General features: G+C 51.6%; 6 protein-coding genes across 6 annotated transcripts; 5 read left to right on the top strand and 1 right to left on the bottom strand.

Moving 5' to 3' along the window:
• Window positions 1-20: 20 nt before the first annotated feature.
• Window positions 21-4,233, top strand: PAH1 (phosphatidate phosphatase PAH1; the record flags this gene model as incomplete). Its single annotated transcript, XM_076630316.1, has 12 exons — window positions 21-38; window positions 148-315; window positions 397-558; window positions 623-698; window positions 761-1,612; window positions 1,671-2,005; window positions 2,122-2,643; window positions 2,725-2,873; window positions 2,937-3,176; window positions 3,247-3,468; window positions 3,532-4,159; window positions 4,225-4,233. 12 exons carry the CDS (start codon window positions 21-23, stop codon window positions 4,231-4,233), a joined length of 3,381 nt encoding a protein of 1,126 aa, XP_076489708.1.
• Window positions 4,234-4,485: 252 nt separating this feature from the next.
• JCM6883_005195 (uncharacterized protein) lies at window positions 4,486-6,070 on the bottom strand (the record flags this gene model as incomplete). The annotated part of the gene is made up of 2 exons (XM_076630317.1): window positions 4,486-5,681; window positions 5,746-6,070. 2 exons carry the CDS (start codon window positions 6,068-6,070, stop codon window positions 4,486-4,488), a joined length of 1,521 nt encoding a protein of 506 aa, XP_076489709.1.
• A 929-nt stretch (window positions 6,071-6,999) lies between these two features.
• On the top strand, window positions 7,000-8,044 carry JCM6883_005196 (glycoside hydrolase family 16 protein; the record flags this gene model as incomplete). The annotated part of the gene is made up of 3 exons (XM_076630318.1): window positions 7,000-7,511; window positions 7,573-7,875; window positions 7,954-8,044. 3 exons carry the CDS (start codon window positions 7,000-7,002, stop codon window positions 8,042-8,044), a joined length of 906 nt encoding a protein of 301 aa, XP_076489710.1.
• A 679-nt stretch (window positions 8,045-8,723) lies between these two features.
• JCM6883_005197 (uncharacterized protein) lies at window positions 8,724-9,595 on the top strand (the record flags this gene model as incomplete). The annotated part of the gene is made up of 2 exons (XM_076630319.1): window positions 8,724-8,855; window positions 8,936-9,595. The coding sequence occupies 2 exons, from the start codon at window positions 8,724-8,726 to the stop codon at window positions 9,593-9,595; spliced, it is 792 nt and encodes a 263-aa protein (XP_076489711.1).
• Window positions 9,596-10,030: 435 nt separating this feature from the next.
• Window positions 10,031-13,034, top strand: JCM6883_005198 (uncharacterized protein; the record flags this gene model as incomplete). The annotated part of the gene is made up of 9 exons (XM_076630320.1): window positions 10,031-10,222; window positions 10,313-10,668; window positions 10,744-10,834; window positions 10,900-11,272; window positions 11,329-11,747; window positions 11,814-11,901; window positions 11,965-11,999; window positions 12,067-12,547; window positions 12,610-13,034. The coding sequence occupies 9 exons, from the start codon at window positions 10,031-10,033 to the stop codon at window positions 13,032-13,034; spliced, it is 2,460 nt and encodes an 819-aa protein (XP_076489712.1).
• A 407-nt stretch (window positions 13,035-13,441) lies between these two features.
• On the top strand, window positions 13,442-15,216 carry JCM6883_005199 (uncharacterized protein; the record flags this gene model as incomplete). The annotated part of the gene is made up of 10 exons (XM_076630321.1): window positions 13,442-13,547; window positions 13,642-13,738; window positions 13,831-13,927; window positions 13,998-14,122; window positions 14,197-14,319; window positions 14,385-14,473; window positions 14,535-14,641; window positions 14,709-14,883; window positions 14,942-15,112; window positions 15,188-15,216. The coding sequence occupies 10 exons, from the start codon at window positions 13,442-13,444 to the stop codon at window positions 15,214-15,216; spliced, it is 1,119 nt and encodes a 372-aa protein (XP_076489713.1).
• Between the last annotated feature and the right edge of the window lie 557 nt (window positions 15,217-15,773).

Raw genomic sequence — 15,773 nt, forward strand, 5'->3', positions numbered from 1 at the left:
AAGCTAGAGGTCTCGCTAGGATGCAATGGGTTTCAAAGGTTAGTCTCTCCCTCTCTCCATCTCCATCTCCATCTCTCTTCGGGATGCCTCACCGAGCTCCCCTCTACCCTACTCACTAACGAACAACAACTCGGGATCGATTCATAGGCTGTACAATACTACAAAGATATCAACCCAGCGACGTTAACCGGAGCGATCGATGTCATTGTCGTCGAACGAGCGAGTGTCGAAGTCCCCGGTCAAGTAGAACTAGCGTGTTCACCCTTCCACGTTAGGTTCGGGAAATTGAGCGTCTTACGTCCTGTCGACAAGAAAGTGAGCTCCCTCTCCGTCTTTTCCCCTTCACTCGCAGTTGAAAGTTGATTCTCATGTTTTGGTGGGGGGCAACTGGAGTAGGTTCGAATAAGCGTAAACGATGAACGAGTACCATTCTATATGAAGGTTGGGGAAACTGGGGAAGCGTTCTTCGTGTTTGAGACGGAAGCCGACGTTCCAGAGAGTTTACAAACCAGTCCTTTGAGCGGTCCGGTTTCGGATGATGGGAATGGGGATCAAGGCGTGAGTTCTACTGCCCTCCATTCAGCACAATAGCAGAGTGCTGACAGAGTAACGAGCCACGCAGGAGATGGAACCGCTTGATTTGGACGCTCCGGCGATGGAAACGAAAGAATCTTCAGTTGGTGAAGCGGATGAAGATCGTTCGTCTTTCTTGCATTCCGTCAGTAACTCTAAGGTGACTGATGAACATCGAAGCGAACAGAACCTTTCACTCCGACACCATCACATCCTTCCTCTCCGAATTCTTCTCGTTACGCTTCCCTCTCCAATACTTCCCCAACCGGTACTCTCCGTTCGATCCCTCAACTAGCTCATCTCTCCCCTCAACCCTCCCGAACCGACCTCCACGACGACGGACAAATGGAGGGTGAAGTAGATCACGAAGAAGAAAACGAGAAAGCACAAGCGAAATCGGGCAACTCTATTCCAGGTCCGATCGCACGTGCGTTCGAGAAAGCCGCGGGAATGTTACCTGTCGCGGCAGGAGGAGTAGGGCATGAACTAAGAGACGCGAAGATTAAACATGTTATCAAGAAGGACGTCGTTGGAGGAGCCGGTAATTCAGAATCGAGTTCGATTGGCGGTAGTGGTCAAAAGGAGGAAGATCCGAAAGGAAGGAAAGCAGAGATTGGACAACTCGATGGCGAAGTTGAGAAGAAATTGAGTGGGATGAGTCTGTTGAACGATCACGAAGCGGAACACAGTACGGCAGATGAAGTGATCAAAGCCGCGAGGGCGCAAAATTCAGACGTCGAGAAGATCCTCGGAGGGAGTTCGGGAACGGGTCATGCGACGGGTTCGGATGGATCTCAAAGCTCGGTCGATTTCTCGATGAGACCTCTACCGACGGGTCCGACGGAAGTTGATGCTGCGACGGGAAAAGTACTGAGAAACGCGGCGGGAGAGGAAGTGGGAGTAGCACCGGAGAACACGGGTGCTCTCATGTTAGATATGAGTGGGTACAAGGTAGACAAGGAGAAGGAAGCGAAGGAGGAAGAAGTCGATAGGAGACTCGGAGAAGAACTCGCTCCCTCGGCTCTCGGAATCGATTCCAGTAAGTCGTCCTCTGTCTATCTAGGCATCTCTCCTCGCTGACGGCTCTCGATCTGTAGAGGCGGAGAAGGAAATCATCAGCTTCACTCAAGCTTTGTTACAATCGACCGATCCTACGACTCTCGCAAATTTCTTCGATCCAGCTTCCGAAGAAGATCCCTCAGCATCAACCGACAATTCCGTTCCTCCTCTCGACCTCGACGCCGAACCCGTCGTCCCGAAAGTTCCGAAACCTCGATCTCGACACAGCTCCCGAGCGAGTTCTCCCCCTCCTCGACCCGTCAGCATTTCGAGTCTTCAATCCCTCCACGCCGAATCCGAAATCGCTCCGAGTCCAGATGACGGTGTCTTTCATGCGAGTCCGAAACAGTTCTCGCTCAAGATCGGAGGCAAGGTGCATGTGTTTGAGATGAGTTTGTGCGGAAGTGAAGATTTCGGTCACGATCAGGCGAGTTCACCCACCTTCCCCTTTCATCTCTCTCGAGTGCTACTGACTCTTTATCTCGATAGGCTTCTACCGATCGAGTCTTTGTCGAACAACAAGTAACGTTCAACCAATTCATGGAAGAAACTGAATTGACCGAGAATCCCGATCTCGTCGTGAAATATGCTGGTCGATACCTCACTTGGGACAACGCTTCCCCCGTTCTCGCTTCCTTATCAGTGTACCGGAAATCCCTCGTCGACCACCCAGAACATCATCGACACGTCGATCAAACTTCGAAACGATCCGGACGAGGATGGAGTCTCTGGTGGGGGAGGAACCGAACCTCGATCTCGAACGCCGCTACTCAAGGAGATTCGGCATCGACCGTCAGCCTACCTGGATCCGAAACGAGTCCTCCCACGAGTCCACCGACGAGTCCTCCTGATTCTCCGAGAACTGCTCCGATTTCGGATCTTCCTCCGCCTTTCGAACCGGCAGCTTCTCCCCCTCCTCAGCAACCGATTCAGGTTCATGAAGACGAGTTCCCTCCTGAAGATCATACGAAACATTACGCAAAGACTCTTCGATTGACCTCTGATCAACTCGTTCGTCCGAAATCGCTTCTTTCCTCTTCGTTTCGGTTCTTTTCCGCTAATCCCCCCTTTTTCGCTCTGTCTCACTCATAGAAAGCGCTCAAGCTCAACAAAGGGATGAATACAATCTCGTTCTCGGTTCGATCTTCGTATTCTGGATACGCTACTTGCACTTCTCGAATCTTCCTCTGGGAGGGAGATTATCAAGTCGTGATTTCCGACATTGACGGAACTATCACCAAGTGAGTCTTACTCTCCTCACTCATCCCTCAATCACGCAAGCTCACCCTTCCTTGGTCGATTAGATCCGATGCGCTAGGACACGTTTTCACCATGATCGGACGAGACTGGACTCACTTGGGAGTCGCGAAACTGTACACCGACATTTCTCGGAACGGTTACAAGATGATGTATCTCACTTCTCGGGCGATCGGTCAAGCCGATACGACGAGGGAATACTTGAAAGGGATCAAACAGAATGGGTTTCAATTACCTGAAGGTCCGGTCATTATGAGTCCTGATCGTTTGATGACTTCCCTTCATCGGTACGTCTCATTGATCTTCAGATCAGTTCTGTGAGAGAGTCTCAGCTGAGTTCCATTCGAGCACGTACAGCGAGGTGATTATGCGAAAACCTGAAGTTTTCAAAATGGCTTGTCTTCGAGATATTCAACGACTGTTCGGGGAACGTTCACCATTCTACGCTGGATTCGGAAATCGTATCACCGATGCTCTCTCTTATCGAAGCGTCGACATTCCCTCATCGCGAATCTTCACGATCGACTCGAATGGTGAAGTGAAAATGGAGTTGCTTGAACTGGCTGGATACAAGTCTTCGTGAGTCTCGAACACCTCAGTCTGTCTTTGACAGGACCGTCTGATGTGGCTTCGATGTTTCAGCTACATCCACATGACGGATCTCGTCGATCAAATGTTCCCACCTATCAATCGATCCACCGCTCCCGACTTTACCGATTTCAACTATTGGCGAGCTCCACTCCCTATGATCGACCTACCCGAACTCGCACCTCCTTCCCCTGCTCTCTCTGCTCGTTCCGATCAATCGACGAGTCGAATCGCGTTCCCACGACTCGGCAACATCGCGAGCAGTTTATCTCGTCGATCATCTCGTTCCGCTCTATCCGATACGGCTCCTCCTCCCTCTCGTTCGAACCGAGGTACCACTCCTTCGAGTCCTCTCCTCTCGGCATCAGTCGCGGAAGAACCTGTCGATTTCGAAGATGATGAAGATGAAGAGGCGGAACCGATTCGTTACAGTCGTCATCAACGTTCGTCTTCTATGCCAGGAAGTTTACCCGACGATGGAGATTTCGAGAGATTCTATAATGATTCGAAAGTAGTTCCGGAACGAGGAACGAGCGAGGCGGAAGCTTACAAGAAGAAGGTCAAGAATGAACTTGAGGATGATGAAGAGGAAGAAGAAGGGGGTCAGTATGGAGATCAGGATGAGGAAGGAGAGGGAGAAGGAGATGATTTTGGGGATCAATTGGATTTCTCGAGTGTACCTGTAAGTTGCGACATCGTTCATTCATACGCATCGCTGAGCTCACTGATTCCTCTCCCTCTTCACAGTATCTATAATGATCTTTCCCTTTCGCAGTCTTGTACTTGTATCGTCGTTGAGTCCGGGTTCGTTCTCCTCTTTTAGCCGTGGCAGTCTTCGTCTTGTTGTTACAAGTTTCTTCTCCCTTCTCTCGTACTCTGCAAAGCACCACGACTTTCTGAAGACAAAGGGATTTGCAGGAGAAGAGGGTGATAGATAGAGATGCGAGAGAGTAGTGCGAAAAGAGTACAACAAGCAGAAAAACAATAACCAAAGAGAAAGGGAGACATTCAGGCGATAGATTTCGCGTCCTCTTCGACCCTGACCGGCTCTTCCTGCTCGGCTCCTCTCGCCTCGACTTCCGCCTCTTTGACTCCTTCGATAGACTCCACGGCTCCCTCTGATCGAACCTGATACCCTTCTTCGATGAGTTTCGGTCCCGTTCGAACTCCGTCCAAATTCGCCCAACTATCGAGGTAGGATTCCCTCTCGATCCCGTTCCAGATCTCACTCTTCTCATCCAACCAACTGATCTCTGCCCAGCCTCTCTCCGGTTCCTTGATTTCTTGTCCCAACCCTTCTCCCTCGATTCCTCGCCCTCTATCTTCCGGACTCAACCTCAAACTCATTAATCCTCCAGCGTGACCTTGTAACTTGTAGACCAACTCTTTCGTCAATTCGAGGATTCGGTTCGATCTCATTCGGAGGAGGCGTCGGAACGTCGAGGGACCATCTTTACGATCTTCATTCGGAATCGACGAGATGAAGGGGAGACCTCGAGGGTGACCGTTACAGAGTCGAGCGAGGGTAGAAGCGAGAGGACGAGTAGGGAGCGTGACGGTCAAGATGGGGACGACGAGTCGAGGATCGAGGTAAGGAGGTTCAGGTCGTTTGTAATTCTTCGAAACTACGGGATGAAGTTCTGCTCTCGTTGTTTTCTCGAGCTCTTCGAGTTGCTTCAGAGTCGTTCGCTCGGGTTCAGGTTCGGAGGAGGAAGCGAGCTTTGCACGTTCTTGTTTGATCTCCTTCAAGAGCGCCTTCAGTCTTCCTGAAATCGGTTTGTTGAGTAACGAACGCTCCTCCGGACTTCCGGGCATGATCGCCAAATCGAGGTATTCCTTACTATCGCTCGAGCAGTGCCAATGAGCCGGAGTGACGACGGGTTCTTTCGGTTTTCCATGCGCGAGTTTGACGAAATGCGTTTCCTCCTCCTTCCAAACTCCATAATTCAATTCCTTGAACCTCTCCCCCAACTCCGACTCTTTACAATATCCACTGAAACATTCCCGACGAGTCGATCGTCCATGTCCCCATCGAATCGGGTAACGAGTAACGGCGAGGTAAACTGTATGAGGTTCGTACGCTTCTGCTGCTGGTCTAACTCGATTCTCGCCGACTCGAATCTCGCGCGAATCTTTCTCTTTCCGAGTTGGATCGAGCGTATTGAGGAAGTGTAGGTGTCGAGGTTGAGTGAATCCTCCCATATCTAAAAAAACGAGTTCCATTTTCAGCGAAAGTTATCGGCGAGAGGAGTTTAGTTGTGGGCTCACAAGTTTTCGTTTCTGTCATCTGAGCCGTCAAATCTTTCCTTTCCAACCTCTCTGCCCTCTGAATCCTCCTCAACCGAGCCCGTTCGAGGTCCTCAGGAGTTGGAGGTTTATGTTCAATCACTCGTGGCATCGGTTTCCTCCTGCCGGGCTTGCTTCGAGCAGTGGGTGCAGGTGTCGGATACTTCGGTGCACTCCATGAGGGCTTCTTCGGCTTGGGCTCCTCGGACCATGAGACTTGGGAAGTTTTAGATGAAGTCGAAAATTGGTGAGGGAGGAACCGGGAACGAGTTCCAAGCCGCGGTAGGCATTGATAGATAGACAGCATAGTACGCTGGTCTGGTCGGATTCGAGATAGCTATGGCGGGTCAAGAGAGAGGAGGAGAAGTTTCGATTCTTGATCTCTTCCCTTTTCTCCTCTTCCTCAACACCCTCGAGATGCGGTCAGACTCCAGCAAGGCGAATCTAGCGCGGCGCGTCAATACCAGAAACGATGATTCGACTTCCAGCCCTTCGGTCCCGACCTTGAACCCGACGGCTCTCTTCTTCTCCCTCCTCGTCGTTTCTGACAGCGCACCGGACGACAGCCAGGACGCAGTCGGCGTATCAATCGACAAGACATGAGGTGGACGAGATTCGACCTGCACGATGCTGTCGAGCGACGATGCTCAATTCGCCTCTCTCTGGTCGCCCTTTCTCCGCCGGAACGATAGGACTGGTATCGACGGGTCTTAGACAACAGCAGAACACGGAAAGACAGGACAGGGACATGATCGAAATAGGGGGTCTGTAGCTGTAGTCCGCTGAAGGTGTATGTGCTCTCGCATAGCTGTCTCCTCCGCTCATCAGCTTCAGCAGCCGCAGGCGTACACACTGCCGTAGACTATTGTGCTCTACTATCTGGCAAGGCCTGGTACCAGGCAAGAAGGCTCGATCAACCGCCGATTCTACACGAAACCCTGTTCTCTTCACGGTTCTCCTCGATCACAGCGTTCGCTCACTCCTTTTCCTCGTGACCTCGACGGACCGAATCAATTCAAAGCCGGTACCACTTTCAGTCCCTCGCGTCGTGCTCGGATCTCGTTCAGCCTCGGCGACGCCATTCACCGCGGATTCGAGGATCGAGCGCAAACGACACAAAACGACGAAAGTTCGGCTCTCTCTTTTGCTTCTCTTCTCTTCCTTCCACACTCGCTCCCTTCCTTCCTCCTTTCTTCCCTCCCTCCTTTCTTCCACTGCATCCATCAACTCTCTCACATGTACTTCTCTCCTACTCTCGTTTCCCTCTTCCTCGCGACGACTTCCCTGGTGGAAGCACGTACCCACGCCAAGAAGCGATGCGACGACCCTCCCGCGACAGCCCTGCCTACGACCGCGTATGGACCAGGCTTCTCGACCAACGATCCTCCCAAAGCTACTTCGACGAACACTGCATCCTCCCCCGCTGAAACTCCCGACGTTCCTCCTGGAGGTCACTACCTCGACTTCTCGACGTTCGATCCTTCGACAGGAAGCGCCGAAGCGTTCCTCAACAAGAACGGGTACATGGTTTCGTCGTATGCGATCGAAAACGACGGAGTCGCCGGATCGATCCCTCGCGAATTCATCAAATCGAACGTCGATATCGTCGATGGCGCTTTGAGGCTCAAGATCACGGGTCAGTCTGGGAAGGGTATGATCAAATCGGCGGAAATTGAATCGTACGAGGACGTCTTGTACGGAACGCTCGAGACTTGGGCCAAGGGTACTCCCGTCAAAGGAGCTTGCCAGTAAGTCGTCCTCTTCCTCTGACTACTTCCTACGCCTTCGACTGACTCGCTCGCTTGACAGAGGTATCTTCTTCTACGATTCCGACCAAGCCGAGGTCGATATCGAGTTGCTTTCGTCGTACTACACTGAAGGTTACCGTCAATACCTCTCCGAAGGAGTTCAATTCACGAACCAAGCTTTGGTCAAGGGTCAGGACTCGACGTCGAAAGGACAGAAATACGGATTCGATGCGACGGACGATTTCCACAACTACACTATTCAATGGACTGAAAAGGAATCGAGGTTCTTCATCGACGGAGACTTGAGAGAGGAGTTTGACACCAACGTCCCCGTCGGAATCCCTAGCAAGATCATCTACAACAAGTCAGTTATTCTCTCAAGCCTCTCAAATCTTTCTCTGTTGACGTTTCCTGACTGACTCTTCTTCCTCTCACTCGCTAGCTGGAGTAACGGTGACCCCAAGTGGTCGGCTGGTCCCCCTTCTGATGATGCCTACTTCGAGATCAAGTCTTTCAAATACACTCCTCTCTAAACTCCTTCCTCATCCTTCCCTCTCGCCCTCTTTCCGCTTGCTTCATTCTCCCATCTTCCCATCTCATATCTATTGAATACCCTCGTTGCGCCGTGCGTGATTCCTGATTGAATTGAATTCTCTCAACTTTTACCGAGTTTCCCTTCGTGTCTTCTTACACCGACTTGCAATCTCTGACTCGCCGTATCAAGAGCCGAGAGCCGTCTGATAACGCTCGTTCGTCTTCCAGCCATTCCGGCTATCGGTACGAACTTGCATGAAAATTGACCGCGACACTTTCAAGTGAGCTTCGGCACTTTGCGCAGCCAAAGGGCGTCGCGCGGCAGACACTCAGGATCCGGCACTGCTGACACACACCTGATCGAGCGAGCGTGGCAGTCTCGTCGACAATGACCTTTGTCCTGCGTCGTTTTGAGCTCGACGATCTTGAAATCACGAAGGCTAGCTCTTACGAGTGGCGGAAGGACGGGTGATGGAAAGCTAGAGAGGGGTTGTCGCAGGAAAAGAGAGAGATGGCGAGCGAGTGATCAAAGCTTCAAAAACTTTCGTGTGATGGAAGAAATTCATGCGACTCGAATGACTTCGAGTTCTCTCTCACCGGTCTCTCTCTCTCTTTCCTTCACTTCACTTCACTCCACTCCCCTTTCCAACTCGCTCTCACACCCACCCCAGCTTAAACATGTTTGCCTCGAAAATCGCTCGCTTCGCCGTCGATCGCGCAACGGAAGCTCTCTTAGTACTCTTCCCTCCCACTCCTCTGCCTCTCGCTCGTCCGAGAACGATCAAACAAGTACCTAGAAGGGCTATCACCGTGAGTCACGCTTCTCCCTGCTGTCCATCACACGGTCACACGAGTTCCGAATACTGACCTCACACTCTCACGGTACACAGAAACGAGTCTCGCTCGAAGCCATTACTCAAAAGACCATCGCTATCGGAGAAGTACAAATTCCCGCCGCGACTCGAGCCGTCGTCGTCGCTCCTTCTTCCACCCCTATTCCCGCCAAACCTCGCTCGTCTACTCCCAGAAGACGAGTCGTCGTCACCCGTACGGAGCTAGTCAAACGCAATTCCTGTGCCCTCACTCTCGAGCAACCGGTCAAATCGTGCTTCCGTCAATGTCGAGCGAACGAAGCATTTGGACTTCCTTCTTCGCTTTCCTCACCTCGACCCCGACGACGAATCGTTTTCGCGGAACAAATCGACGACGGAGGAAACTACCCTCGTCACCAGCCCCTTCCTCGCAAAACTGAACGAGAAGAGCTAGAAGAAGTCATCAGGCGATTCGAAATCGACGAAGACGAACTTGAAGTCCTCGTCTTCTCTCCTTCGGCCCCCCCTCGTCGTCCCTCGACTCTCCCTCCTCGCGCCCGCTCTACTCCTCGAAAGTTCACCTCACCTGTTCCTCCGACTCGCACTCCTCCGAGGAAAGTCGCCTCGCTTCAAGCTGAACGCCCTTCCCTTCCTTCGCACCAAAGTCGTCTCAGGACGCCTCCTCTTCCGGGTCAAACCCCGACCCGTCGAGTCGTAGCTTACTCATTCCACCACTAGATCGCTTCTCTTTCTCGCACTTTCCGTTCTCTTTCAATTTGTCGTTGTATTTTTCACTCGCTCTTTCTCTCTTCGTTTTCCCAAAGCCTGTTGTTGTACTTTTATCCGATTCTTACTATCCCTTGACTCCTGTGCACGTCTTGATTCCCTTGGAACATGGCAGACTTTGCTCCTCCATTCCCAACTCGCTGCCTGAAAGAGATGACGTTGAAGATTTGGATCGAGCTCATTCGAGCTTTACAGAGCGAACTGCCACACTGGAGAAGCCCGTTCGACCGTCTTACTTGGTCGAAGCTGTATGTGCGAGTCTGTAGCGAATAGGAAGCATAAAGAGAGCGGAAGAGATCAAACTTTTGGAAATGATCTCCGCGAAATCTCTCTCAATCTCCCCACCACCTCGCTCCGACCTTAAACTCGCACCTCCTACGGATCGAGATGCTTCTCAGAAGGTTATCGCGGCAATCGATCTCTAACTTCAGCTACACGATCTCTCGCTTCGCCTCAACAGCAACCTCATCAAATAATTCCACCGCGGTAGAGATCGCGGATCCGCTGCTACTCTACTTCTCTCTAGTAGCACAGGAGAAGATCAAAAAGGACGATGAGCAGCTCCGAGCGCTCGTGCAGGTCAGTCTCGAGTCCCACATCATCTCACTCCGAAACCCGAAGGCTGTTCTCGCTGATCGTACCCTCTCTGGGGCTTGTTCGATGGCGTAGATGCGCAAGTTACATGAAGAACTACTAGACTATCAACCTCCGATACGGCTCTTGACCCTTCTCGAATCGATTCGCGAACTTTCCCCTCCTCCTCCTTCCTCTTCCTCCTCCTCTGCTTCGACTGCCGTAACACCGACGTCCCGTTTCCCAGCATGGCCCTTCAAGCGTTCAGCCCTGTCAGATCTCGGACAAGATTTGTTACCGCAAGAGATGGAGGAACGGAATCGGTTGATGTCGTTGAGCGAGAAGGAGAAGACGACCCAACTCGTCAAAGTGCTCAAAGCGCACGAGGGATTGGAAGATCTAGATACACCGAAAGGTTTCCTGTTAACGGGACCTCCAGGGACAGGGAAGAGGTGTGCTCTTTCTTCGTTCGATTTCCCTCGTTCGAGTCGAGCTGAATGATACTGCTTCTGGCCGCAACTGGACAGTCTGTTGATGGACCTCTTCTTTCAATCGTTGCCGGTGCCGCACAAAGTGAGGTATCATTACCACGCTTTCTTGTTGTCGGTCTATCAATCTGTGCGAGATTCCGCCTTTTCCCACTCTACTCCGTCACAATGTTCTGACCTTTGGTGTCGATTCAGGTTCATCAAGCACTCGAGAAACAACGGATCGAAAACGAAGAGGAAGAACGCAGAATGAACGAGATGTACCGATCAGGAGGCAAAGGAGGATACCCTTGGAGTCGCAAAGAAGAAATGAAAGCGAGGGCGATCAGTAAAGGTTGGCAATCGGTATTCGCCGGCGGAAGATCAGCGTCAGATCCAGGACTCAACACGAAAGAATTCGTACTCGCGAAAGTCGCTCTCGATTTGATCAAAACGCATGGATGGTTACTCGCGTTCGATGAGGTACAATTGGTAGATATTGCGGGAGCTGGTTTGGTCAGTCGAGTATTGAGTTGGTATTGGAGACTTGGAGGAGTCGTCGTTGCGACAAGTAATCGAGTTCCAGAAGGTGAGCTTCCCTCCGAATCCAATTGCAAACTCCGGCTGACTCGACTCTCAGTTTAGATCTCTACAAGCAGGGCATCCAACGAGCTACTCTTTCACCTTTCCTCTCCGCCCTCTCACACCGCTCTCCCGTTATTGAGCTGGTCTCGCCTAACGATTATCGACTCGTCGCTCGATCTCAAAAACCGCTCACACCCGAAACCGACGCTGAAACACCTGGCGAATTCGGTTCTGAGGAAGCCTGGAGACGGTGGGGTACTCGTTCGCGAGGTTGGTTTGTAAAGGGCGAGGAGAAAGAGTACGAAAACGCTCTGAAATGGGTAATCGGGGCTGAGAAAGGTGAAGCGAGAGAATTGAGCGTTTACGGAAGGAAGTTGAAAGTCCCTTGGTCGCAGGGAGGCGTTGCGAGGTTCTCGTTCAAGGAGTTGTGCGAAAAGCCGCTCGGTCCGGCAGATTTCATCACGCTGGGTTCGGAGTTCGTGAGTCTTTATCCCTTTCTCTCTCTTCTTTCGTGTTCCCGCACTCTGACCGGATGAGCTTCGTAGCATACCATCATTGTCGACAACATTCCTATCCTACCATTGAATGCCAAAAACGAGGCACGGCGGCTGATTACGCTTTTAGACGCTTTGTGTGAGCTCCATATCTTTCTTGCCGCGTACGTGAGTATAGCGCTGACCCCTTTGACCTCTTCAGATGAAACAAAGACTCGTCTACTGGCAATCGCCGAGGTTAGTCTCACACGATGTCAAGTCCCAGATCTCTTCGCTGAGCTTTGTCTCTTCCCTCCTCACACAGGCACCCATCGACTCTCTCTTCTTCCCCGATGCCATCAAAGCGGCCACTCCTCCTCCGATAGAAGATCTCGACGCTTCCGTCCCCGAACTCGAACCATCTGGGTCGCAGGCACCAGGTTCGACCGGACCCGTTCACGTTCTCGATCCTACAACTTACTCCCTGCCTCTCCACTCGTCACTCGCTCAAACACCACTGAATAAGTACTCTGGACAAGACGCCTCTGGGGAAGTGATGGATTCTCTCACGGAAGAAATGATCGGAGACGTCGCTCAAGATTTGGAGGCTCCTTACCGACCCAACATTTCGAGTTACGACGAGAGTGAGAAAGTCAAAGCGTACGAAAGGGATCAAGCTCGACTGATCGAGAGGAAGAGTGTCAGTCTCGACGAGAGAAGGGCGAGACAAGCGGCGGAAAGGAGACCTCAACCGATTCATCCAAGTGCGGCAACCCCGAGCTTCCAAAGTTTAGCTATCTTTACTGGTATGCTCACACTGTCTCTATCTATTGGGACGCTCGACTGATTCGACGACTTCCGTTCACAGGTGAGGAAGAACGATTCGCGTTTAAACGAGCCGTCTCCCGACTATTCGAGATGAACTCTCCCGAATACCTCGTGACGGCGATCCACACTCCTCTGCCTTCCTCCGTCCGAACCTGGGAACGAACCCACGAGACAATCTTCTCTTCCTCCTCTTCCGCCGGCGCTTCAACTCCCGCTCTTCACTCGATGGGAGAGAAACAACCCTTACCTACAGGAGAATCGGACAAGTTGAGTGGAGTACTCGACCCAGCTGATTTGAGAGCGAGGTGGCCGGATGGAATGCCAAAGGGAGAAAAGGAGGTCGAGGTGAGAAAAGCGAAACCTGTGAAGGAGGAGCACTTTTGGGGAGTGAGTGAGGAATGGGGGAAGAAAGCGGGAAAATGGGGTAAAGGTGCAGCAGCGTATCGAGAGGAGGAGAAGAAGTAATAGAACCTCTGAACGTGAACTCGAGAACGAGGCAGCAAACCTTGAGCTTGTGCGAGACGATTTTCACTCTCGCTCCGACACGTAACTTTCTTGGTAAATCTTCACGACGCGCGCCTTCACTTAGATACTTTCTGAGATGTCAACGGTCACCTTGCTCTCCCGCTTGAGTCCACAGCGGAGGCGAAGAAATTCGAGCTCACTTCCGCGAAGTTGCGAGACACTCAGCTCTGTCTCTCCATCGCACTCGCTCAAACTTACATAGCCATTCAATCACGCAAAATAGCAGCGACATCAAGTTAGAAGGCCTTCGGTCTCTCCTCTCCATCAACACGCGCCTTACCAGTTCATCTCATCTTCATCAAACCAACCCCTCCTAGCCCGACTCCACGACTCTACCGCCCTCCACAATGGATCAACTGAATCAACCGGTCGTCATTGACCAAGGGAGTGGTACCCTGAAAGCCGGGTTCGCAGGTTCCGATCATCCATCTTGTTACTTTCCCTCCTATGTCGGTCAGTTCCTGCTCCCTCTTTCCCACTCTATCCGAGCTCTCTAATGAACTGCAAGCTGATCCGTACGCGCGTTACCGGGTGATCTGATCCGTAGGTCGACCGAAACATACTCGAGTAATGGCAGGCGCGATTGAAGGGGATACTTTCGTTGGAAGGAAAGCGCAAGAGCTACGAGGACTATTACGTATCAAGTTGCGTCGCCTAACCTTTCTTCGCAGGCGTACAGACGCGGGACGAGTGCGATGAGAGCTGACGAATTCGACAAGTTGAATGAGGGAAACAGTTACCCAATGTCGCATGGAATCGTCACGGATTGGGACGATATGGAGAGGATTTGGTCTCATGTATATACGGAAGAGCTGAGAACTCTGTCAGAGGAGGTGAGGGGAAGCATTCTCGACACTTTGTGGAGGTCATTCTGCTAACTGTGTAAACCAATCTCCCACACAGCACCCCGTCCTACTGACAGAAGCACCTCTGAATCCGAATTCGAATCGAGAACAAGCTGCTCAAATCTTCTTCGAAACGTTCAACGTTCCCGCGATGTACACTTCAGTTCAAGCAATTCTCGCCCTGTAGGTCGTCTCGCTTACATGGTTGTCTCAGCCCCGGCTGCCCACTGACATGCTTCCTCCGAGACCAACTACAGATACGCAAGTGGTCGAACAACGGGAATCGTTCTAGATTCAGGAGATGGAGTAACTCATGCCGTTCCAGTTTTCGAAGGTTTCTCGATCAATCACGCGATTCGAAGGGTCGATGTCGCCGGAAGGTCAGCATGTCTCGTCTCGGAACGTGACGTTCTCACGAGGACTGACACGAAACATGTGTGGACAGGGATGTGACGGATCATTTACAGTTACTTTTGAGAAAAGCGGGATATCATCTGCATACTACCGCTGAGAAAGAGGTCGTGAGGATGATCAGTATGTCTTCCTGCCTGTTCCTGTGCTCGAGCTACGCTGACGAAACCCGCATTGCTCGTAGAGGAGAAAACGTGTTATGTCGCTTTGTCACCGGCAAAAGAAGAGAAAGAAGCTCAAGGTGGTGCGCGAGGGGAAGAGTTCCGATTACCAGACGGCAACGTTATTCGGGTGCGTACTGTCCGTCTTGATACCAGCTCCTTCGCGAGAGACCGATCTTTCGACCTTTTCAATCTAGCTGGGACCTGAACGACATCGAGCCCCGGAACTCTTGTTCAATCCAGAGTTAGTCGGGCTGGAAGATGCTGGAGTACATCAGGTCGTTGTTGACTCGATCAACCGAGCCGACTTGGATCTGAGGAAGAGTTTGTTTGGAAACGTCGTTCTCAGCGGAGGAGGAACTCTTGTCAAAGGTAAGTTTCCTCTTCTTCCGATAGCTTTCTCATCTGACCTTTTATTGTCGATGGATAGGATTCGGAGATCGATTACTACACGAAGTGAAGAAACTAGCACTGAGGGAAACAAAGATTCGAATCAGTGCACCTCCGGAACGAAAGTATTCAACTTGGATCGGTGGTTCTATCTTGGCCGGTCTGAGCACGTTCAAGCGCATGTGGGTTTCAGCAGAGGAGTATCAAGAAGGTGAGTCATCGCTCTCTCAACGTTTCGAGTTAACCAGAAGGAACTGATCCGTTGCGAGTTCTCCTGTGCTCACAGATCCCGATATCATTTTCAAAAAGGCTTGATTCTACGTTCATCTGCTTTCTCACGTCGTTCCAGTAGTATATCCCAACTTCGACGCCCTTCAGCGGTTTCGTCGTCGCCGTTCTTCGCAATTTTTCACATACCCACTTTCGTTGCACTCTTTCCTATCTCGTGCGATTACATGCGTCAGATAAACAAGCTGTCATGTAGCAGACGCAGCGCTGCCGGCAGCTTAGAAGGCATTTTTTGCAGTTGCGAGGAAGCGAAACGGGTCAGCCGACGAGCGAATTTTGCGAGGACTTTGCTCTGCCGTTGTTTTCGGCAACGGACTTCTCGAAACTCGGAGTTCTCTCATCCGCTCTTTTGCTTCCCGCACCAAACTTCGACAGACTATAATCCAGCACTTCAGCTATCCGTATCAGCTGTCCGACAACGTTCCAGCATCCTCGACAGCTCGAAGGAGAGGCTTTTGTTTAGTCAACCGGTCGACTTTTTGATCAACTCGCTGGGAACGCTCAACTCGACTCGATAAACTCTGAGACTCCATCAGACCTCTTTCAGTCTCTGCAAGAACACGCCCGCAGCCAACCGGACCGCT

Source organism: Sporobolomyces salmoneus, assembly GCF_050403485.1.
Source record: "Sporobolomyces salmoneus JCM6883 DNA, S_salmoneus_JCM6883_v1_ctg9, whole genome shotgun sequence".
Classification (NCBI taxonomy): domain Eukaryota; kingdom Fungi; phylum Basidiomycota; class Microbotryomycetes; order Sporidiobolales; family Sporidiobolaceae; genus Sporobolomyces; species Sporobolomyces salmoneus.